Source organism: Spermophilus citellus (assembly GCF_964194105.1).
Source record: "Spermophilus citellus genome assembly, chromosome: 11".
Taxonomy (NCBI): domain Eukaryota; kingdom Metazoa; phylum Chordata; class Mammalia; order Rodentia; family Sciuridae; genus Spermophilus; species Spermophilus citellus.
Window position 1 is genome coordinate 41,530,497 of NC_138192.1, and position 25,026 is coordinate 41,555,522.

Consider the following 25,026-nt stretch of genomic DNA (forward strand, 5'->3'; position numbering starts at 1 on the left):
TGTAAATATGTTTAAATTCCTCAACAGAATTGTTTGAATGAGTCAACAAAAAGAAAAGTATTTCTAAAATGATACTGTGGAGTACAAAAAAAAAAAAAACTTCTATTATCTAACAGCATGTGCCTTGCTAAGATTGACACAGATCATACTTCATAATAACAAACATATTTAAACACAAAATGTATCTTGTACTTTTTACCCACAGTATCAGTAAATGGCACAAACATCAATCCAGCTGACCTGGCAAGAATCTAGTTTCTATCTTTTCCCTTCCTTCTACATTCTGTCAATCATTAATGTTTATTGATTGTACTGTATTAATACATCTTGAAGTTTTTCTTTCTTTACAGTCAAGATGTGGCTCAGCCAAATCTTGAAAAAGCCTATTTAATCCATTATGTATATAGGCTCAGACACATCTTGGTTTAGATTACCAACACTGTTAACCTGAATTATCAGTGATACAGCTCAAATGAATTATCTTTCTATAGATTTGCTCCTTCCAATCCATTTTCCTCATAGCTACAAATATGATCATATTAGTCCATTTCACTGTACCTGAAGGGCTAAGAATCCTTAGGATAAATTATAAACTATGATCTAGTTTATAGTTTATAGAACCTTGAGAGATAAGACAGTGTACTTTCCTAGCACCTTCTCAGATTAGCAACTAAATAATCTATTGAATTAATCAGGAAATTACTGCATACAAAATAATAACTAAATTATAATCTGTGATATTTTAAGCTCATTTACAAATTGGTTTCGGAGAACTCAGAAACACATTTTTTTAATAGGAACAATATTAAATGTATATAACTACAGTTGCCCCCTGAAAAGCCTATTTAATCCATTATGTAGATAATTGTATTTATGATTAATATAGACTCTAAATATTGGGTTTTGATAACATCTGGGGAAGATATATTAAGAATTCCAATTTGGTAATTCCAGTAACTAATTATTTCTGGCTGCAGCCCAGGGATAGAAAAACACAGTTCCAATTTACATACATTGTTAAAGACAGATTCTAGCATGGAAGGCATGAAAAATGACTAAAATCTCTAGGGAACTAAGTGGCAGGACTTGGCCTTCTGCTGCCATTAATTTTTGAGAACATTAATTTTTGAGGACAACTAACTTTTCATCACCTTCATTTTTCTTCAAGATTCCCAGTTCCTGTTGATTGTCAATACTTCTGACTTCAAATCAGGGTTTCTTACCACAGACAAGAAATAATGTATAAGTTTCTCGTTCTCTTTAAGAAAACATTCTGTACTCAGTATTAAGTACAAAGAAAGCTAAGTAAGCAAGCAAACAATCAAAAAGAGAAAAATGGAGGAAAAAGGTAGTTATTAACTCCAGGAAAAACAATACTTGTCAAAGAAAAGAAATGTAATTATAGCTCAAAAGTGAAATGTTTAACAGAGTCATTATATGGTGAACAATGAATGTTGATCAAACCAAAACTTAAGCTTAAACCATAAAATAACATGAGAAAACTGAGCAGGGGGAATGTATTTTCTTCCAATCTATGTGTTTTTTATATGTGATTTTTAAAAATCATTATAAGTTCTAATGTTTGAATTCTGTTTTATTTCTCTGAAGTTTTTACATTTCTATCCTAACAAATTGCTCTACCTAAAGGATAGAAATGTTTTTTATGCATGTATACTACTAAGAGTTTCCAAATTTTTGCTTTTGGATTTAAGTATATGAAGTATGACTGACTTCAAGTAAATTTTTATGTATAGTGGGAAATAGTAAAGACTCCCTTTTTCTCTTATGGGTATCCAAGCATCCAACACCATTTGTTAGAAAGATTATCATTTCCCCATTGAGTTTTCTTGTCCTCTTTCTTAACAAAGCAACTGGAAATCCATGTGAAGTTCTATTTATGAACTCATCTACACATCTAGCTTCACAATTTGCTTAAAGGATATGTCATTTATTTCCAAATATATGACTATTATAAATAAATTTCTGTGAAAGTATTTGTGTGAATCTACATTTTCCTTTCTGTAACATAAACAACCAGGACATTGGCTTGTTTTAAAAAATTTCCTTGTGTGTTTTATTTTTTCTTTCTTTCATATTTGTTACTGGTGCATTGTAATTATATGTAATAGTGGGATTTGTTGTTACATATTTGTACACACACATGATTTAATAATAAGTTGTTCAATACTGTATTTATGTAATTTTTAAATTTATATATGACAGCAGAATGCATTACAATTCTTATTACATATATACAGCACAATTTTTCATATCTCTGGTTGTATATGTAGTATACTCACACCCATCCATGTCTTCATACATGTACTTTGGATAGTAATGATCATCACATTCAACCATCATTAATTAATCCCATGCCCCCTCCCTTTCCCTCTCACCCCTCTGCCCTATCTAGAGTTTATCTATTCCTCCCATGCTCCCACTCCCTATCCCACTATGAATCAGCCTCCTTATGTAAGAGAAAACATTCAGCATTTGATTTTGGAGAATTGGCTAACTTCACTTAGCATTATCTTCTCTAACTCCAACCATTTACCTTCAAATGCCACAGTTTTATTCTCTTTTGTTGCTGAGTAATATTCCATTGTGTATATATGCCACATTTTTAAATCCATTCATCTATTGAAGGGCATCTAGGTTAGTTCTACAGTTTAGGTATTGTGAATTGTGCTGCTATAAATATTGATGCATGTTTTTGGCAACTTTGTCTAATATAAGATAATTGTAATTTTGTGGGTTAGTCTCTGTGTCCTATATTATGCACTATTGGTCTACCAGTCTGTTTTGGTGCCAATACCATGTTGTTTTAGTTACTATAGCTCTGTAGTATAGTTTAAGGTCTGGTATAGTGATGCCACCTGCTTCACTCTTCCTGCTAAGGATTGCTTTAGCTATTCTGAGTCTCTTATGTTTTCAGATGAATTTTATGATTGCTTTTTCTATTTCTATGAGGAACACCATTGGGATTTTGATTGGAATTGCATTAAATCTGCACAGTGCTTTTGGTAGTATGGTCATTTTGATAATATTAATTCTGCCTATCCAAGAGCAAGGTAGATCTTTCCATTTTCTAAAGTATTCTTTCTTTAGGGTTCTGTAGTACAATGAATATAAATCTTTCACCTCTTTTGTTAAACTGATCCCAAGTATCGTTTTTGTTTTTGAGGATATTATTTCTTTCTCAGAGGATTTGTCACTTATATACAAAAATGCCTTTGATTTATGGGTGTTGATTTTATATCCTGCTACTTTGCTGAATTCATTTACTAGTTCTAGAAGTGTTTTGGTGGAGCTTTTTGGGTCTTCTAGGTATAGCATCATGTGGTAAACAAATAGCGCTAATTTAAATTCTTCTTTTCCTATACATATCCCTTCTTTCATCTAATTGCTCTGGCCAGTGTTTCAAGAACTATGTTGAACAGAAGTGGTGAAAGAGGGCATTCTGTCTTGTTCCAGTTTTTAGAGGGAATGCCTTTAATTTTTCTCCATTTAGAATGATGCTGTCCTAAGGCTTAGCATAGATAGCCTTTAAGATGTTGAAATATGTTCCTGTTATCCGAATTTTTTTTAGTGTTTTGTACATTAAGGGATGCTGTATTATGTCAAATATTTTTTCTGCATCTATTGATATGCTCATATGACTCTTCTCTTTGAGTCTATTGATGTGAGGAATGACATTTATTGATTTCCATATGGTGAACCAACCTTGCGTCCATGGGATGAATCCCACTTGATCATGGTGCATAATCTTTTTGATATGTTTTTATATTCGATTTGCCAAAATTTTACTGAGAATTTTTGCATCTATGTTCATTAGAGATATTGGTCTGAAGTTTTCTTTCTTAGATTTGTCTTTGCCTGGTTTGGGGATCAGGATGATATTGGCCTCACAGAGTGAGTTTGGAAGTGCTGCCTCTTTTTCTATTTCCTGAAATAAATTGAAGAGCATTGGTATTAGTTCTTCTTTAAAGGTCTTGTAGAACTCCGCTGTATATCCATTCAGTCCTGGGCTTTTCTTGGTTGGTAAGCTTCTGATGGTGTCTTCTATTTCATCACTTGATATTGGTCTGTTTAAATTGTGTATATCTTCCTCATTCAATCTGGGCAAATTGTACGACTTAAGAAATTTATCGATGCCTTCATTGTCTTCTATTTTATTGGAGTATAAGTTTTCAAAATAATTTCTAACTATTCTCTGTATTTATGTAGTGTCAGTTGCAATATTACCTTTTTCATCATCTATGCTGGTAATATGAGTTTTCTTTCTCCTTCTCTTCATTAGTGTAGCTAAGGGTCTGTCAATTTTATTTATTTTTTTCAAAGAACCAACTTTTTGTTTTGTCATTTTTTTCAATTGTTTCTTTTGTTTTGATTTCATTGATTTCAGCTCTAATTTCGATTATTTCTTCCTTTTGCTGCTGATTTGTTCTTCTTTTTCTAGGGCTTTGAGATGTAGTGTGAGGTCAAGTCGCTGCACCAACAGATAGTTCACAATGCATACAGGTGAGTTCACAATGCATACAAGTGATTCATAGTCCAGGCAAGTTCTGCAAGCAGTTCAGTGATGGCTCCTTTTGGAAAAATTGTACCACCGATGACACCATCAGCATAAATACCCCAACACTACCACAAGTCGCTGCACCAACAGATAGTTCACAATGCATACAAGTGAGTTCACAATGCATACAAGTGATACATAGTCCAGGCAAGTTCTGCAAGCAGTTCAGTGATGGCTATTGCAGAAGCTGTAGACTGGTTTTATCTTTGTCTTCACCGGCACTGGGATGAAGATAGGAATTCTGGCAATAATGGCTAAAGAAAAAATTATATAACATTCCAGAAGGCACTAAAGACAACAATTTTCTTAACAATATACCTTATCTTCAACAGAATTATTAAATATAATGAAAAGGAAAGGTGAAAGTAAACAAACAGATGTTAACCTCCTGTTTTGTTCATATATTAAAACAATCCTCAACAGCTGTTTACCCAATTTAAATTAAACCATTTAAATCACGTGAAAAAAAATTTGGATCCATTTTTTCATGAGCGCTCATCATATATGATATATGGACATACGTACATACAAACATACAACATAAAACACAAGTGTGCACACAACACATAATAGTAAAGGCCTTATAACTTTTTACAGGTGAAATCTCCATTGTAATGTTTATAACTCTATAGTCAAAAAATAGAACTGATCAGCAAAACATTAACCTAGGTCTGTATGAGCTCAAAAAACAAAATAGAACTTCATGATGTGGGAAAGGGCAATAATAAAATAGATACTGAAAAAAGCATCCTGCTTGTGTCACAGATGTAAGGGTAGCCAAACTGGAGTTCTGGATATCAGCTGTTATGGATTTGAGCCAAATCATCTTATTTGTGGTCTGTAGAAATTGCTTTAGTTAATCTCTCTGGAATCCAAATTGGCTGCTGTTCTCCCTGTGGAAACACACAAACAGACTCCCGACTCCAGACAATTACTGGGTCAGGACCTTTCCATTGTCCTGTTAGAATATCCTTCCAAAGCACCTTGGGCTTATGTACATTTTTTGGACACATATGCCTTTCCACAGCACTAAGCCCTGATGAATCCAAATTTAAAAAGTTTAGAGTAAAAAGGGTTATTTTAAGTTTATCTTTGGGGGATATATACCCCTTCCCAATTCCCTCTTTTGGCTTTAATAAGTACATTTTAATAGTTTGATGAGCTCTTTCAACTATGCCTTGTCCCTGTGGATTGTATGAGATTCCTGTTATGTGAGTAATGCCAAATGATGAACAAAATTGTTTAAAAGAGGTAGAGGTATAACCAGGGGCATTATCTGTTTTTAACTGTTTTGGAACGCCCACAGTGGCAAAATTTTGTAAGGAATGAGCTACAATATCTTTAGTTTTTTTCTCTGGCATGAAGGGAGCCCATCAAAAATTCGGAAGAAGTATCAACTGTAACATGCAAATATTTTAATTTTCCAAATTCTGGCAAGTGTGTGATGTCCATCTGCCAAATATGGTTAGATATCAGTCCTCTAGGATTGACTGCAAGATTAACTTGTGGTAAAAAGGTCACACAATTTTGACATTGTTTTATTATTTGTCTGGCTTGTTCCTTAGTTATTTTAAAACACTTTTGTAAAGTATTAGCATTGACATGGAACTTTTTAATGAAAATTTATAGCTTCTTCTAGTGTAGAGAAAATATGTATGTCATGTGTAGTTTTACCTGCTAAATCATTGCCCAAACTAAGGGCTCCAGGCAATCCTGTATGTGCCCTGATATGTCCTATAAAGAATGGATCTTTTCTGTCCCAGATTAGACTTTGTATAGTGGAAAGCAAAGAGAAAACAGTAGAGGAAGGGGAAATCCTACCAGCATCTTCAAGGGATACTATAGCATTAACTATATACTGACTATCGGAAAATAAATTAAATACAGAATCTTTAAACATCACAAAAGCTTGTAATACTGCATTAAGCTCTACCTTTTGAGCTGATTGTTTGGCTACTAAAAATGTAAAAGTTTGATCATGTATAACTATTGCTGCTATACCATTATTTGACCCATCAGTGAATATATTTGGAGCATTCATTATAGGTGTTTTTCTTGTCATTTTTGGAAAAATTACAGGATGCAATGACCAAAAAACCAATAAAGTATTAGATGGTAAGTGGTTATCAAATGAAACATTAGATTTGCACATGATTATTGCCCAAGTATTTAACTCATTAGCTAACTCATCAATTTGATGCATAGTATATGGAGTAATAATTTTATTGGGAGAAATTCCAAACACTCCCTTTGCTGCTTTTATTCCTTTGAGTATTAACTGTCCTACAGCAGCAGGATACCTAGTAAGAATAGTGTTAGGAGAATAAGATAAATGTATCCATAATAATGGACCTTCTTGCCAAAATACTCCTGTAGGAATATTTTTTGTTGGTAGTACAATAAATAATAAATGCAAACTTATATCAATTCTATCCAAATGCATATTTTCCATATATGTTTCAATGATTTTTAATGCCTTTCTTGCTTCAGGCGTTAACATGCAGGATGAATTTGGATCTGATGGACCTTTTAGGATATCAAAAAGGTCCCAACTCTCCTGTTGGTATACCTAGATAAGGCCTTATCCAATTTATGTCTCCTAATAACTTCTGAAAGTCGTTAAGTGATTTGAGTTGATCTACTCGTATTTGAATTTTTGGTGGACGGACCATGGTTGAGGATAATAGAACTCCTAAATAATTAATTGGAAAATTTAATTGTACTTTATCTATTGCTATCTCTAGATTATAATTTTTTAATAAGTTTGTAAGTGTGGCATAACATTCTAGCAATATGTTTTTATCTTTATGTGCTAATAATACATCATCCATATAATGAAATATTTGTAGTTCAGGATTTTGATTTCTAAGTAGCTGGATTACTTTGTTAACATAAATTTGACACATAGTTGGACTGTTAGCCATCCCTTGAGGGAGTACTTTCCATTCATATCTCTGATCAGGACCTTCATGATTCAGTGCAGGGATAGTAAACGCAAAACGTGGACTATCCTCAGGATGAATTGGAATTGAAAAAAAAAACAATCTTTAATATCTATAACTAAAACATACCAAGTTTTTGGCAAAGCAGACAATTGAGGAATCCCCGATTGAGCAGGTCTCATAATAACCATCTCATTATTAATGGCTCTTAAATCTTGCAATAATCTCCATTTACCAGATTTCTTTTTGATGACAAAAATGGGAGTATTATGGGGAGATACGGAAGGTTGTATATGTCCTTCCGCTAATTGTTGTTTGACCAGGTCAGGGGCTGCTTGTATCTTTTCTTTAGTCAGGGTCCACTGAGGAACCCATACTGGTCTTTCTGATTTCCAAGTAATTTTTATTGTCTCAGTGGCCCTTTCTGAAAATCCAACCCATGTCTGTCCGTTCCTTGATCTATTTGTATTGGTGCTGCTATACCTTGTTCTTGTTTTTTTAATCTTTTTCCTTTCCTAAGACCTTGTCTAGTCATAATAGTGGGTGCATTTTGGTTGATGTTATTTGTTAATGTCAAACCTAATTGATCTAGGACATCTCGTCCCCATAAATTTACGGGAAGATGATCCAATACATATGGCTGTATAGTTCCTTCACATCCTTCAGGATCCTTCCAATCTAATACCATTGCACTTCTATGGGGATTAGTCACCACTCCTAGGCCTCGAAGTGTTTGAGTGGCTTGTTGTAATGGCCAATGTTTTGGCCATTCTTGACGAGAGATGATGCTAAGGTCTGCACCTATATCCAGTAGCCCATTAAATTCATGTCCTTGAATATTTAGTTTTAGCATGGGGCGAGAATCTAAAGAATTTAAAGAAAGCATAGCCCAATCTATACCTGTGGGGCCTAATCCCTTGGAACCTCTTTCTACAGTACGACTGGAAAATTTATCATGTAGGCTGGGTATTATTAGTAACTGTGCTATTCTATCTCCTGGTGAAATTACTGATATACCCTTTGAAGAACTGGCTATAATTTTTATTTCACCTTCATAATCGGGATTAATTACCCCAGGACTTATCATAAGTCCTTTTAGAGTAGAAGAGCCGTGTCCCAATAATAAGCCTACTGTTCCTTTGGGAAGAGGTCCTTTTACCCCTGTGGGTATGATTTGAACTCTCATCTCTGGAGTTAGTACTGCTCTGGCAGAGGCGCAGATGTCCAATCCTACGCTCCCTCTGGTTTGTCTGATGAGGGATCTAATGGACAATGTGTCCTGGGCACTACCCTGATGGGGTTGCTGGGTTCCTCCAGTGCTCCGTATATTTGTGGTTTTGGGCCCCGGAGCATTGGGCCCCCCTGTCCATTTTTTGGCAATGGAGCCCAATGCCTTTCTCCACGACATCGTGGATAAACACCTGGTCCTTGTTCGTTTTTTGATAATGGAGTACCCTCTATGGTGGTTTGAGAACGGCATTCATTAGCCCAATGTCTCCCTCTACAGCATCGTGGGCAAATACCCAGTATTCTACTCCTTTGATACCTAGTTTTGTTAAACCCTCCTCCTATGGGGCAATTCCTTTTAAAATGTTCTGTTTGTTCACAATTGTAGCATGTTCTTGGCCTGGCATCTAAAGCCTGTTTTACTGCAGCTGCCACGACTTGCCCTTGTTCTAAAGCCTGTTTTACTGCAGCTGCCACGACTTGCTCTTGTTCATTAATGTCTCTACATAATTTAATATATGTGTTTAAATCTTCATGTTTCCATGGTCTAATGACTTCTCTGCACCAACGATTCGCTTGCTCACAAGCCAGTTGTTTTATTAATGGCATTGCTTGTTCCGTATTCCCGAAAACTCTGGTAGCTGTTTGAATAAGCCTATATACAAATTCAGCATAAGATTCATTAGCTCGGGCTGGGGATGTGGCTCAAGCTGTAGCGCGCTCGCCTGGCATGTGCGCAGCACTGGGTTCGATCCTCAGCACCACATACAAATAAAAATGTCGTGTCCGCCAAAAACTAAAAAATAAATATTAAAAAATTCTCCTAAAAAAAAGATTCATTAGCTCCTTGTATTACCTTAGATAATTGACCTTGTAAACCTCCATGTCCTTGTAAAGTCTTCCATGCCCTAACCGCCTCTGCAGCAATTTGTGCGTATACGCCAGGATCATATGCAATTTGTTGGTGCTGATTCTCATAAGGTCCCTTTCCTAACAACATATCTAGATTTCTCTGAGGATAACCAGCTGCTGTATTTCGCCTAGCCGTCTCCTTGCAAAATTCCTCATTGGCAACCTTCCATAATAGGTATTGACCTCCATTTAGCACAGCTTTACACATATTAGCCCAATCTGCTGGCGTCATGTTCAAGTTGTTAATGGATTCGACCATGCTTACAGTGAAGGGTGCTTGAGGACCATAGGTTGTTTCAGCCTCTTTTAGCTGCTTCACTGTTTTGAAATTTAAAGCATGGTGAATTCGCTGCCCTCCTGCCTCAAATACAGGGCATGTTAATATTTGAGATCCTGTCTCATGATCCCAACTATCAACTGCAGGGGTTGGGAGCCTCCCAGCATATGGAGGTGGCGCTGTTGGTTGGACACTTACGCCCTCTGTTGATAGAAATGTGTTAGTAGCAGTCTCCTGTTGTAATTTTTCCCCTGATGGCTTTTTCTGCTCTAAGCTTTCTTCCTCTATCCGACTAGCTCGAAAGACCTTCTCTTTTACTTGAATCTTTTCCTCTTTCTGACTAACTTGAGAGACCTTCTCTTTTACTTGAATCAATATGTCTTCTCCTTCCTCTACCTTTGTCTGAACTGAAGGCTTTGGACTAAGCAAACCAGATACCAATGCCCACAATGTCAATGTGCCAACTGGCAGAGTTCCTGGGCTTTTCTTTTCTATTCTTTTTAAATCTTCACCATGATGGTTCCATTGTGATATATTTAACAACTCCTCCTTAAAAAGCCATGGGCTACATTTTTGTATTGTATCAATGTATGCCTTGACTGCTCTTGATTTTACTGGGATGCCTCCTTCCTCTAACAATTTACTCAACACTCTTTCGGTTTGTTTTTTACTAATTTCTGATCCCATATTTCTACTATAATACAACCCAACAAGATAACACCAAACAAAACCGAGACAGAATGAAATAAAAATGGAACCACACAAAATCATTATATCAGCCTTTCTATCCTCCTGAAATGTCCATCTGTCCTTTCTCCCTATCTGTTCCTCAGACGCAAATAGTTTTTCCTCAGATGTGAGCGGTTTTTCTTCCGTCTCACTCATCTCCAGGGACAGGCAACTTAAAACAAAAATGAAACAAAACAAAAGAAGAATCTTAAAATGGCTAGCCATCCTCTCGCCCTGCCCTCAGGGGCGAGCGGTTTACCTTATCACTTACCCTCAGTCATTCCCCATGCAGCCCACCAAGTGCGGCCCACCAAATGCTGAAGTCTGGCTGGGCACAATTCAGGAGCCACTTGTCAAAAGAAACGAACTTTATTTTTAGAACCACACATGCCAAACAAAACAGCTCCTCAGGAAAAACCTTCAGAGCCCAACTGAAACCACTGGCTTCCCACAAGCCTCTCAACCTCCCCCACTCCTCCTGCTCTTGAGGCTGATTGGCTGGGTTGCGTGGGCAGAGCCAAAAAAAAGTCCCCCAATGAGCAGCTCCATGGTCTGAAAGGGCGGGGAAATAGCCCAATGAGCATCACCGCAGAGGAGCCAATCAGTTGGCAGCTAGAAGTTTGCTGGGGCCGCTGTGAGCCAATCATCAACTGCCAGCTGGAAGTTTGCTGGCAGCTGGAAGTTTGCTGGGGCCCCTTTGGCTGTGGCTCTCAACAGTCATTTATTTGTTGACTTCTTAAGAAATGAACTTCATGCAATGAATTTTCCTCTTAGTACTGCTTTCATACTGACCCAGAGATTTTGATATATTGTGTCTATGTTCTCATTTACTTCTAAGAATTTTAAATCTCCTCTTCGATGTCTTCTGTAACCCATAGTTCATTTGGTAGTGTATTGTTTAGTCTCCAGGTGGAGAAATTTTTATTTTTTATTTTGTTGTTGATTTCCAATTTCATTCCATTATGATCTGATAAAATGCATGATAGTATCTCTACTTTTTTGTATTTGCTAAGAGTTGCTTTGTGGCATATTATATGGTCTATTTTAGAGAAGGATCCATGTGCTGCTGAGAAGAAAGTGTATCCATTTGATGCAGGTTAATATATTTTATATATGTCAGTGAAGTCTATAAGTTAGTGATTGTATTACTGAGTTCTATAGTTTCTTTATTCAACTTTTGTTTAGAAGATATATCCAGTGGTGAGAGAGGTATGTTAAAATCACCCAAGATTATTATGTTGTGGTCAATTTGAATCTTGAACTTGAGAAAAATTTGTTTGATGAACATAGCTGCAACATTGTTTGGGGCATATATATCTATGATTGTTATGTCTTGTTGGTGTACTGTTCCTGTGAGCAGTATGTAATGTCCATCTTTATCCCTTTTGATCAATTTTGGCTTGAAGTCTACTTTATTTGATATGAGGATGGAAACCATGTTTGCTTTCACAGTCCATGAGAGTGGTATGACTTTCCCCAACCTTTCACCTACAGTCTGTGTATGTCTTTTCCTATCAGCTGAGTCTCCTGTAGGTAGCATAATCCAGTTTGCTAGCCTATGTATTTTGATTGGTGAGATTAAGCCATTAACATTCAGGGTTATTAGTGAGACATAGTGTGTATTTCCAGCTATATTTGTTTATTTTTGTTATTTAACTTGATTTTCTTTAATTAGTTTTTTCCTTTAGGGTGCTACCTCCCTCTGCTAATTTTTGTTGTTGTTTTTCGTCTCCTCTTCACGGAATATTTTGCCAAGGATGTTTTGTAGTGCCGGTTTTCTAGCTATAAATTCTTTTAACTTTTGTTTATCATGGGAGGTTTTTATTTCATCTTCAAATCTAAAGCTTAATTTTGCTGGATACAAGATTCTTGGTTGGCACCCATTTTCTTTCAGAGCTTGATATACGTTGTTCTAGGATCTTGTAGCTTTCAGGGTCTGTTTTGAATACTCTGTTATCCTAATTGGTTTTCCCCTATATGTAATCTGATTCCTTTCTCTCGTGGTTTTTAAAATTCTCTCCTTATTCTGTATGTTGGGCATTTTTATTATAATGTGCCTTGGTGTGGATCTGTTGTGATTTTGTACACTTGGCGTCCTGTAGGCTTCTTGAATTGGGATTTCCAATTCATTCTTCATGTTTGGAAAGTTTTCTGATACTATTTCATTGAATAGATTGTTCATTCCTTTGGATTGGACCTCTATGCCTTCCTCTATTCAAATAACTCTTAAATTTGGTCTTTTTATGCTATCCCATATTTCTTGAATGTTCTGCTCATGGTTTCTTACCATTATCACTGTGTGATCTATGTTCTTTTCAAGATTATATATTTTATCTTCATTGTCTGATGTCCCATCTTCCAAGTGGTCTACTCTGTTGGTGATGCTTTCATTTGAGCTTTTAATTTGGTCTATTGTTTCTTTCATTTTAAGGATTTCTGTTTGTTTGTTTGTTTGTTTGTTTAGAACCTCTAGCTCCCTGTTGAGGTGATCTTTTGCTTCTTGGATTTGTTTATGTAGCTCCTTGTCGAAGTGATCTTTCACTGTTTGTATTTGCTCTCTTATATCTTCCCCATGTAATCCTGAACTCTTTCTCTGTCATTTTTTTCTGCTGTGGCTGCCAATGATTCTAATGATGTGGTGTCTTGCTTGATTTGTTTGTGGTACTTTCTTCTCTTGTCTTTTCATTTTGCCCATGAGTCTTCCTTTCCAGCTCTATGGGTCTTGGGTGTTATTGTTTTTACCCTATAGGTTTGTAGTGCTCTTGTAGGGTTCTGAGAGCCCTCATTTGTGAGGAAGGACAATGTTAACAGATCCCAATATCAACAATATATCACCTATGAACAATTTGTTGTTATTAAGATGTTTACAGTTTGGTCTCAATGTACTGAAATGTTGGATTCAATTATTATCTAAAATATAATCAGTTTTGTAAAAAGGTTTACAGTTTCTGATGATGGATAATGAACTGAGGGTGGGGCATAGGATGATATGGTGAGGAGGAAGGATGTGAGGACATAGAGCTAATATATCTTAGGAAATGTGAAAGAGAAATCTAATGAAGATGGTTAGTAGCAAGAGAATAGACAGGAAGTAATTTAGAGTAGACAAGTACATGTGAAGACCGTAGAGTACATTAAACAAGCACACATATGTATTTAGAAAAATACAAGATGTTAAAATAGTAAAATTTGGAGGAGGAAAGAAAAATTAAAGAAAAAAAAGAGGAAAAACAAAGGGCATATACAACACCTCTATATTATATTATTCGGAGGACTCAGTCCTCAAAATCCTATTTCATGCAAAGTTCTTGGTTTCACATGTGCTGGGGATGTGAGGGCCAGAGGATAGAGGGGTAGAAAAGAGAAAAAACAAAATACTCGAAAGAAGAAACCAGGGTTGTTGCTAGTTTTAGAGATCTGTATCTTTTCTGTTTCTCTTCTCATCTAATAGGTGGCTTGTCTGTTTTAAGCTGGTGTCTCTGCCCTCAGGATAGTGTAGGTAACCAGCGTGGGAAGACTGGTCCTGGTGTAGGGCATCTGGAAGTGTGGAGTGCCACCTGCCAGTCCCTGCAGAGAGATTGCACATCACGGGCCACTCTTGGGACCGCTTGTCTGACTTGAGCGCCCGGTACTGTCTCCCTCTCTTGCCTGGAGATTTCCCAGCTCCTGGTTTCTCTGTTACACTCCAAACTTTAGTCCCATTCCCTCTCACTTATCAGTTCCCACCTGCGGGACCCTCACACCCAGGCTCATACAAGGTGGACGGCGCCCTGATGGCACTGCACACCTGTCAACTGGAAGCTGTTTTTGTGTTGAGTAATCACTGTGCTGAGTTATCACCACTGGGTAGTGGGGGGGGGGTTGGATACCTGGCACCTGGCCAGATGGAGATCCGATCTGAGAGCTGTCCCCACCAAATATGGTGAGAAAGGTTATCCAAGATGGAGTCAGTCTGCTTCCATCACCAGGGTGTCTGGTGAGGTGGGGGGAGCTGGGTGATGGCATTGTGCTGTGGGTAGGTAGTAGCCGAGTGACCTGAGTGGGAGCAGAGCGTGGGCTTTGGGAGCCAGGGGTCTGGAGTCCTGCTCAAACGCTGAGGCTCTGAGCCCTGCGTGGGAGTCACATGCTGGTGATTTCTGAGGAAATCAGCTGTATAGGGGTTCTCTTATACTCTCTGAGATGCAGTATTCTGACTAGGTGAGATCTGAGACATTGAGCAACATAGGATGCTGCCTCCCTCCAGCCCTCCATTTTGGAATCCCAATATTGTTAACTAGTATTTTTGCTTTCCCTTTCCTCCTCCCTTACTGTTGGCTTATAAGCTGATTGAATACATTTTCTTTATCTCTGATACTGTTTTTTATTTCAAGCATTTCTCTTCTACTGAATTTATATTTTCATGCAACTTCTGTAATTCTCCATCTCTTCCTACATCTTTTCCATTAGATTCTTTCTTTTTTTTTTTTTCCCCTTTAGGTACCGGGGATTTAACTCAGGGACACTCAACCACTGAGCCATATCCTCATCCCTGTTTAGTATTTTATTGAGAGACAGGGTCTCATTGAGTTGCTTAGCATCTTGACATTGCTGATGCTGGCTTTGAACTAGGGATCCTCCTGCCTCAGCCTCCCGAGCCACCGAGATTCACATGCGTGTGCCACTACACCTGGCTTCTATTAGATTCTTTTTAAAAAAATACATACACATATTACACACACACACACACACACACGTGTGTGTGTGTGTGTGTAGACACAATACTTTCATTCATTTATTTTTAAGTGGTGCTGAGAATCACACCCAGTGCTTTGAATCACACCCAGTGCTTTGCGTGTGCTAGGCTATTGCTCTACCACTGAGCCACAACCTCAGCCTCTATTAGATTCTTAACATAGTATTCATAGCTATTTTAATGTCCTTGTTTAATAGTTCTACCATTTGGATCATTTTAGCATGTGTCTTCATTGATTGTTTTATCTCTTGACAATAGATTAGGATTTTTTTAAGTGGCTTTTACATTTATTTCACATTTTCTATTGAATGCTAGAAATTATACATAGAAGAACAGTGCACACTGAGTATACAATAGTTACATGTGGAACTGGTCATGCTTTTTGTTAGGGTGACAGTATAAGACTGTAGGGGGCTGAGTCAATGCAGTAAGTGTGGTGTCAACTGGGAGGTGTCATAAATACAGTTATCCCATACTAAATGAAAGTGGTATAAACATACATGGGAGAAAAGAAAGCCTCTTCGACAAATGATGCTGGGAAAACTGGTAATCCATATGTAGCAGAATGAAATCATCTTGCACAAAAGTCAACTCAAAGTGGATCAAAGACCGAGACATTAGACCAGAAATCCTACACCTAATAGAAGAAAATATAGGCCCAACATTACATCATGTCGGCTTCCTCAACAAGATTCCTAAACAGCAAGAATCAATAAATGGGATATTATCAAACTAAAAAGCTTCTTCACAAAAAAGGAAAGAAAATCATGTAGAGCCCACGGAATGGGAGAAAATGTTTGCCACCTGCACCTCAGATATAGCATTAATCTCCAGAATATATAAAGAACTAAAAAAAACAAATAAAACAATCAATAAATAAGCAAAGAAACTGAACAGACACTTCACAGAAGAAATATGAATGGTCAACAGATACATAAAAAATGTTCAACATCTCTAGCAATTAGAGAAATGCAAATTAAAACTACACTGAGATTTCATCTCACTCCAGCAACAATCAAGAATACAATTAACGTATGAAATATGATGTCAAGAGCTTTGTAATGTTTTGAACAACTAATAATAATAAAAAAGAATACAATTAACAATTAATGTTGGTGAGTATATAGGTAAAAGAATACATTCATACATTGCTGGTGAGACTGCAAATTGGTGCAACCACTATGGGAAAGCAGTATGGAGATTCCTTAAAAACTTGGAATGGAATCGCCATTTGACCCAGTTATCCCACTCCCTGGCATATATGCAAAGGACTTAAAATCAGCATACTACAGTGGTATAGCCACATCAACATTTATAGCAGCTCAATTCACAACAGCTAAGCTATGGAACCAACCTAGGTGCCCTTCAACAGATTTAATGGATAAAGAAAATGTGGTATGGAAACACAATGGAATAGAACTCAGCCAAAGAAAGAATGACTCTATGACATTTGCCAGAAAATGGATTGGATGGATCTGGAGACAATCATGCTAAGTGAAATAAGCCAATCCCCCCACCCCCAAACCAAAAGATGAGTGTTCTCTTTGATATGTGGATACTAACACACAACAAGGGGTATGGGATATAAGTTGAGTAGATTAGATAAAATGGAATGAAGGGAAGGGAGGGAGGCAGGAATAAGAAAGACAGTAGAATCAATCTGACTTAACTTTCCTATGTACATATGTAATACCCCACAGTGAATCTCCACATCATATACAACCACAATTAGATCCTAATTAGAATAAGATATACTCCATGTTTGTATAAATATGTTAAAACATACTCTTCTATCATATATAACTAAAAAGAACAAAGAAAAAAAATTGGGTGCTGCTTAGATTCTCTTGTTGTTACATTTACCATTAGTACATGAACTTCAAAGTCCCCTAGCAATGGGATGCTTCTACTTTGTGATAATGTGTTATAATTGCACTGTCAGTTTTTCAGCAGCCCTGCATAGAAGGCTTTCTTTCTCCTCCAGTGATAGATTATGAAGATATTTCAGTGTTGAGTTCATGGTGGGGCACAGGAGATCTCGAATCTATTGGTACCAACTCAGCTAAGCCTTACAGGTGTTACTTTTTGTTTTTTCTGCCTCCCACCCCCACCCAAACTGTCTTGTCACTATGGATGGTCCTGAAGAAGTTTTAGCCCCACCTCCAGCTGTAATACATCTTTCCCTTATATCATGTCAAGGTCCTGAGTTCCAATAGGGTTTGATGCCCACACCTTAGGGTAGACAGCTTTTGTTCTTGTCCCACTCCCAAAACAGTAGATTCTACTTAATAAAAACCTATTTAATAATAACATTAAAATATATTAAAAATTTATGTTTGATGGCACAACAATGAGGTACCTTGGCAATAGCAGTCTGTTTAAATATGTGAGTAATCAAGCCCAGAACAGTCTCTGTGCCACCTGGATTTGGAGATCTCATTAATTTTTTCCACTCTTCCAAACTGGTATTCAAATCCTATGTGGGATATTAAAAAAAAAAAAGAAAGATAAGATGCAAGTGAAAACAAAGTCCTTTGCTAGCTTCATAAATCAACCAATCTTACGGACAAATATTTTGTAAAGTGAAAATAAAAAGTTAAACACATAGGAAAGCAGGGTGGTTAAAATGTATATGGTTGCAAAATATTCTTACAAAAAGATAAGATTTTATTTAAATAAGCATAAAGATTTGGAGAATAGTGGTTCAATAAAAATAAAATATAATCACAAGTTGATGCATCATTTTATTTTTCTTTCTAATGCTAAAAAGTGAAGAAAATTGGATCATTCTTATTTTAGAAATAACACATTGCTCCATATTTGCAAAATGCTTACTTTAAGTTTTCAAGATATAATAAAAGCTCCTTGCCCCAAAAGCCATGTCCAGGTTTGCAAAATTTAAAGAATATATAAACATTGCACTCCTCAAAAGTAAATACACATAAGGTTTAGGCAAAACACACTTTTGGCTTTCTGGTATGTTGAATGCTACATCTTACAATATAATTACAGAGTTTGAGGATTTCAAGAGTAGGGTTACACTTATGGTATTCTCAAAGACATCTATTCACACTTTAAAAAAATTCTACAGCAAGGAAAACAATTTTCTTTATTGTTGGGTCTCACATTATAGACATTTGAATTCTTACTGCTAAATCTTTGTTGCAGTTGAAGTACTTTTTTTCTATATTCAGCATAAATATTTTTAATCACTAGGTTACTATATCTGTTCACATATTTGATAACTAAAATTAAATTCTTCCACACTCTTCCTGAAAAGATACAAAATCAATTCATATGCTCTATTAATTAAACCTATTTTAAGAAAGCAGGCTTTTCCTTCTGTGAAATATGTACAATCTTTAATAGTATAATTTATAATGATTTTACAACGACTTTCAATCAAATGAAGGTTCTCACCTTGGCTGCTTTGTCGGGAAGATCAAATGGAATATGCTGTCTGATTTTAGGGGGAAGCTGGGTTAAAACTTCAGTCTTTAATCTTCTAATCATTATGTCATTTAATAGATGGTGAAGTTCCTTAAGATTTGATGCCCCTCTGTAATCCCACTGACGTCTTTTACCAAAATATCTGTAAATAGAAAGTAAAAACATTTTGCAAAGCTGAATGCTAGAGTAAGAAAACAATTTATCTGATATGTTCTTTTTTTTAAAACTGATATTGGGGATTCAATCCAGGGGCACTTAACCACTGAGCCATATCCCCAACACTTTTTGAGTCAGGGTTGCACTAAGTTGCTTCGGCCCTTCTAAGTTGCTGAGTCTGGCTTTGAACTTGTGATTCTCCTGCCTCAGACTCCCAAGTCACTGAGATTACAGGTGTGTGCTACCCTACCTGTCTACGTTCTTCCTTTTTTTAATGATAATAAGCCATGATGTTGCTTTCACTATTTCTGATGAAAATTAATTTCAAAAAGCTTAATGTAAGAAATGTTAATTAACAAGCTTACATACATACTACTCAAATATAGAAAAGTTAGCGTCTAAACACTATTTACACTGAGTTAAAGCTGGGATGGACAGATAATGCAGAATTGGACTAGGTCATTGTTTCTAAATGGGTGCATTATTGGCATTTGGGTGGGATTATACACGGCAGTATGTTTAGCAGATCTAGCCCTGAGTAGAAATAAACTGTTGGTACACTAGCCAGTCATTATTATTACTCAAAATATCTCAAACATTTCTCCTACTCTCTATTCATACCAACTATCTCCACTTGAACTGTTAAGCATAGCAGATTATCTGGTATTCTCTTTTTCCTTTGAAACCAATGAATTGACACCAGAGGAATTAAAAACAAACAAAAAAAGACACAGAACTATCATGAAAGAGAGAGTGAGAGAGAAGATATCAGAGGATATGTAACTTAAAGAAATATTTAGAAGGTACAATGTAGATGAACAAGTGGTAACTGATGTAGCAAAAGCAAGCAAGCAACAATTTAAAATGCTTGCAAAAGGCAAATTATTCTCTAGATCCCTGAGAAGATCAGGAATTGGAAGTACCAAGTAATGTGAGCAAGTGTTAAGACAAAGATTGTAATCTGGGGAAACTACTGAATTTACATCTGGACAGCTGGTCCCCATCACTGTGACAACAATTACTACACATAAAATTCCCAATCATCTCTTAGGTGTTTATACTACCCACTATTAAAAATAGCTGTTAAAGAATAAGGAAAAATTCCTGTTAAGTTGTATTATGATTCCTAATACTGATAATTTAAGTAATTATCCATTTTTCATGGGGTTTGGGCCTATTTTAGCACAAATAGATCTCAATTTGAGAAAGCTGGAGCTTACAAACATTAAAATATTTTTGTTTAATGTGTCAAACTAAACATACAGGAAAAGTACAATTTACATTAAAAATTATGCTTGCACTGTAGATTTGATTAGAAGACTGTAGTAAATGGATATAATGCACTGTATGACAAAATGAAAGATACCATTTAGTTGTCATCAACAAGAAATTCATTCATTTAAAAAAAATCTAAGTGCTGCCATTGCACAAAAAGTTTAATGGGTTTATGCGTAATCACAATAAACTGAACTGCTGAAACTTTTCCATTAAATATTTTTACTTCATTAATATTTTATTTCCTCATATTTATATTAAAAATGTTAATGAAAATGGAAAAATACTTGTCAATATCTAATTCCATTACCTATTTTTCCATTCATATACTTAGGAACCTTTCGAATTGCAGTTTAAAAAAATCTAACATTCCAAACTGCCAATAACAGAAAAAAGAGGTTGATAAGAGATTTGTTTGTTGGTTTTGTCTTCAGAATTAAAGATCTTTCATTAAAATGGATTCTTAAGCACACTCTTCACTTACACAACATACCCTGCAAGTACGAAATATGCTAGTTTGAGGGAGTTTTTGGCATAATTGTTACGCTAGCACAGAGCACAAAGGTATCTTAAAACAGATCTACCACTAAGTCCACACCTGCTTTCTGCAGAGCACTTATGTGCTGTGCTTTAGAAGGGCAGATCTGTTTTGTAGTCAGAATACAGTACACTGTTAGGTATGTAAAGATGAGGTTTCTTCACTTCTTAGTAAGCTTCACACTATGGTGAGAAGATTTACTAGTTGCTCCCTGGGTATTTTACCCATATGTCATAAGCCATACTCTTGGTATTAAATATGGTTTAGAAAAATTATTTCTTGCTACCTTCCACTTCCACCATTTCTCTTTCAGTGAAAACACAGAATGCTAGAGGTAGCATTTACTCTAAAGAATGCTGGCAACACCACATTTGTCGGAATCCCAGTCTCATTTTTGGAGTGTGAAGGGGAAATAACAAGGGCAAGGGGGCTAGAGTGTCACCCCTAAATGGCTGGTCTCTTCCCAACTTTTCTGTCTTGCCACCCAATCCCTAAGCAACCACTAATCTACTTTCTATCTGTATTTTCCTTTTCTGAACTTTCATGAGTGAAATCATACATTATGTGGTGTTTTATGACTGCCTTCTTTCAGCTAGCATAGTGTTTTCAAAGTTCATCCATGTGATTGCATAAATCAGTATTTCATTCCTTTTGAAGATTGAATAAAATGCCACTGTATGAATATACCAAAATTTGTTTATTATTTGTCCAATGGTGGACATTTGGGTTGTTTCCCAATTTTGTATTTTATGAATAAAGCTACTACAGACATTCAGGTACAAGTTTATATGATCATATATTTTCATTTCTCGTGGGTAAAGTCTAGTAGTGGAATGACTGGGTCATATGTTAACTCTATGTCTGATCATTTGAGAAAATGCCAAGAATCATTCCAAAGCAGTTGGATTACTTTACATTCTCATTGGCAGTGTATGAGGATTCTAAAATGACTTTACCATATTATATTGCTGTCAGCACTGCATAAGGGTTACAATTTCTCCATACCCTTGCCATGCTTATTCTCTGTGTCTAGCCAATTTAATGAGTGCAAAGTGGTATCTCATGCTTTTGACTTGCATTCCCTGATGACTAATGAAGTCAAGCATTTTTTGATGTGTTTGATGGTCATTTGTTTATCTTTTTTTTTTTTTTGAGAAATGTCTTCTCAAATCCTTTGCCCAATTTTTGAATTGTTTCTTTTTATTATTGAATTATAGGAGCAATTCACATATTCTACATATACATTCCTTATCAAATATATGATTTGCAAATATTTTTCCCAATCTGTGGGTGGTGTTTCCATTTTTTTGATGGTATACCTTGAAGTACAAAACTTATTTTGAGCTGGGCGCAGTGGCATATGCCTGTAATCCCACCTGCTCAGGAGGCTGAGACAGGAAGATCATGAGTTCAGAGTCAGCTTCACTCACCATCTTAGCAAGGCCTTAAGCAACTCAGTGAAACACTGTCTCTAAATAAAATATAAAAAGGCTGAGGATGTGGCTCAGTGGTTAGGTGCTCTATGGTTCAATCCTCAATACAAAAAAAAGTTATTAATTTGAATGAAGTACAATTTGTCTAGTTTTTCTTTTGTTGCTAGTGCTTTTAGTGTCATATCTAAAAATTCCTTAACAAATCCAAAGTATAAAGATTCACTCCTATGTTTTCTCATGAAAACATTTAAAAATGTTTTAAAAACATTGTCTTTACATTTAGCTCTCTGTTCCATTTTGAGTTAAATTTTATATATGGTATGAGGTGAACATTCAATTTCATTCTTTCTTTGTGGCTATCAAGTTGTCCCAGAACCATTTAAATACTGTTGTTTTTGTTAAGAATCAGTTAACTGTAAATGAGTTTATTTCTGGACTATTAATTCTATTCCACTTATCTAGATATTTATCTTCATGTAAGGACCACACTCTCTTGATTAGCACTGTAATCCATCCCTTTAGTCCTGTTTTTCTTTTTACGTTTATGCTATTCTAGTTCCCTTGCAATTCAATTCAACATAAATTTTAGAATTACTTTATTGATTTGTAAAAAGGAAATTGGCCAAGATTCTGATAGGGATTGTGTTAAATCTATAAATAAGTTTGAGGAATATTATCCTCTTACCAGTCTTTCTATTCTATGGACATGGAATGTTTTCCCACTTCATCTATAATTTCTTTCAACAATATTTTATAATTTCAGAGTAAAAGTGTTACACATTTTTATTAAATGTATTTGTAAATATTTTATTATTTTTGATGCGATTGTGAATAAAGTTATTTTCTTAATTTCATTTTTGGATTATTCATTGAAAGTTTTAGAAATCGAATTGCTTTTTGTATACTGATCTTGTATTCTGTAACTTTGCTGATATCGTTTTTCAGTTCTAAGAGTTTTTTAGTGGATTCCTTAGGATTTTTAATATATAAGACCATGTCACCTGAAAATACAAGTTACTTCTATTTTTCCAATGAACTCCTTTTATTTATTTAATTTCTTTGCCTAATTGCTCTGGCTAAAACTTCTAGTACAATATTGAACAAATGATAGTGGCAATAAGACAGTCTTATCCTGATCTTAGGGGAAAATATTTGGGTTTTGACAATTAAGAATTACCATTATCTGTGGGATTTTTGTAAATGCCCCTCATCAGGTTGAGGGAGTTGGTGATTATATTGCTTGCCTTGGTATGCACAAGGCATCAAGTTTGATCCACAGCAACACACACACAAACACATGCACACACAATTAAAGTAATAGTCCACAGAACATGATAACTGCATATTGGTAGTAAGGTACAGCAGCAATTATACTTCTAAGTTTTAACTTATAGGACTGAATTTTGATCATCCCAGATTGAATCTACTGGGTTAAGAACAGTTTTCAAGGGGAAAAAGTAAGTATGATTTTCAAAATGTTGACTGTTATGTACTTATGCTATATAAGTACAATGAAGATTTCTAGCATCATAATATTGTTGTAATCGGTTCAGGCTTTAGGGGAAGTGGTCTGTAGATATAGACGCCATGAGTTTTAAGAGTTAAAGCCAGGAAAAAAGTTGAAACTCATCAGTAATAATGGAAGAATGAAAAGGAAAGAAAAGAATTTTGCTTTTGCCATCCTAGGAATAATTTCTATTATTTTCTCTACTAAAATTTCTCCCAAATCCTTGATCTCTTTAAATATAAGGAACTGATGTAAATCTACTGAAATTTCTGAGTTCCAAAGTATGATGATACAACACAGTATAAAAAGAGGTTTACAAAATAATTTGTATAAATTTTAATTAATATACCTATATAAAACTCCTATTTGCTTAAATTACCATTTATTTCAAATGTTAAGATATAATGTTATCTGCCAGGCATGCTGGTGCATGCCTGTGATCCCAGCGGCTCGGGAGTTCGAGACAGGAGGATCGTGAGTTCAAAGCCAGTCTCAGCAACTTAGTGAGGCCTAAGCAACTCAGTGAGACCCTGTCTCTAAATAAAAAATAAATAGGGCTGGGGATGTGGTAGTGTGATTGAGTGCCCCTGGGTTCAATCCCCAGGATCAAAAATAAATAAAATAAAAGAAAGTATATAATGTTTAACTTACACATTATTATAGTAGAAGTGGTTGCTTTCATATTTCATGTTAGGAAGAATGACACAAATTTTGGGAGAAAAAAGTTAAAAAAATTTTCCACTACTTTTTGTTGTAGTCACCAGAATTTACTTTTTTAAATATATATTTATTTTTAGTTGTAGTTGGATGCAATACCTTTATTTTATTTATTTATTTTGATGTGGTGCTGAGGATCAAACCCAGAGCCTCGCACATGCTAGGCAAGCACTCTACCTCTGGGTCATAACCTCAGCCCACCAGAATTTACTTTTCCCCCTTTATTTCTCTCCCACCAGAATTTACTTTTCCCTCTTTATTTCTCTCTCTCTTTCTCTCTCTCTGAGGAGGATGGGCTGTGGTACTGAGGACTGAACCAAGGGCCTTTTCCATGTCAGGTAAGTGCTTACCACTGAGCTACATCTCCAGCTTTTAGAACTTACTTTTTTTTTTTTAGTTGTTGATAGACCTTTATTTTTTATTTATTTATATGCGGTGCTGAGAAGTGAACCCAGTGCCTCACACATGCTGGGTAAGTGCACTACCGCTGAGCCATAGCCCCAGCCTCTCAGAACTTACTTTTGACTACATAGCTGCTTATGGCATTTAGCTGCT

At 35.8% G+C, this 25,026-nt stretch overlaps 1 protein-coding gene across 3 annotated transcripts in view; it reads right to left on the reverse strand.

Moving 5' to 3' along the window:
• ZRANB3 (zinc finger RANBP2-type containing 3) overlaps positions 1–25,026 on the reverse strand; it is a 275,518-nt gene that overhangs the window by 102,421 nt on the left and 148,071 nt on the right. For 2 of the 3 annotated variants that reach the window (XM_081262030.1, XM_081262029.1), the window contains exons 7-8: positions 18,816–18,987; positions 17,755–17,871 (exon numbers count right to left, since the gene is read on the reverse strand). In XM_081262030.1, coding sequence (XP_081118156.1) covers positions 17,755–17,871; positions 18,816–18,987 — 289 coding nt within the window. Of the gene's footprint in view, positions 1–17,754; positions 17,872–18,815; positions 18,988–25,026 lie in introns of those variants that run through there. The other variant, XM_081262031.1, reaches the window with a different exon arrangement.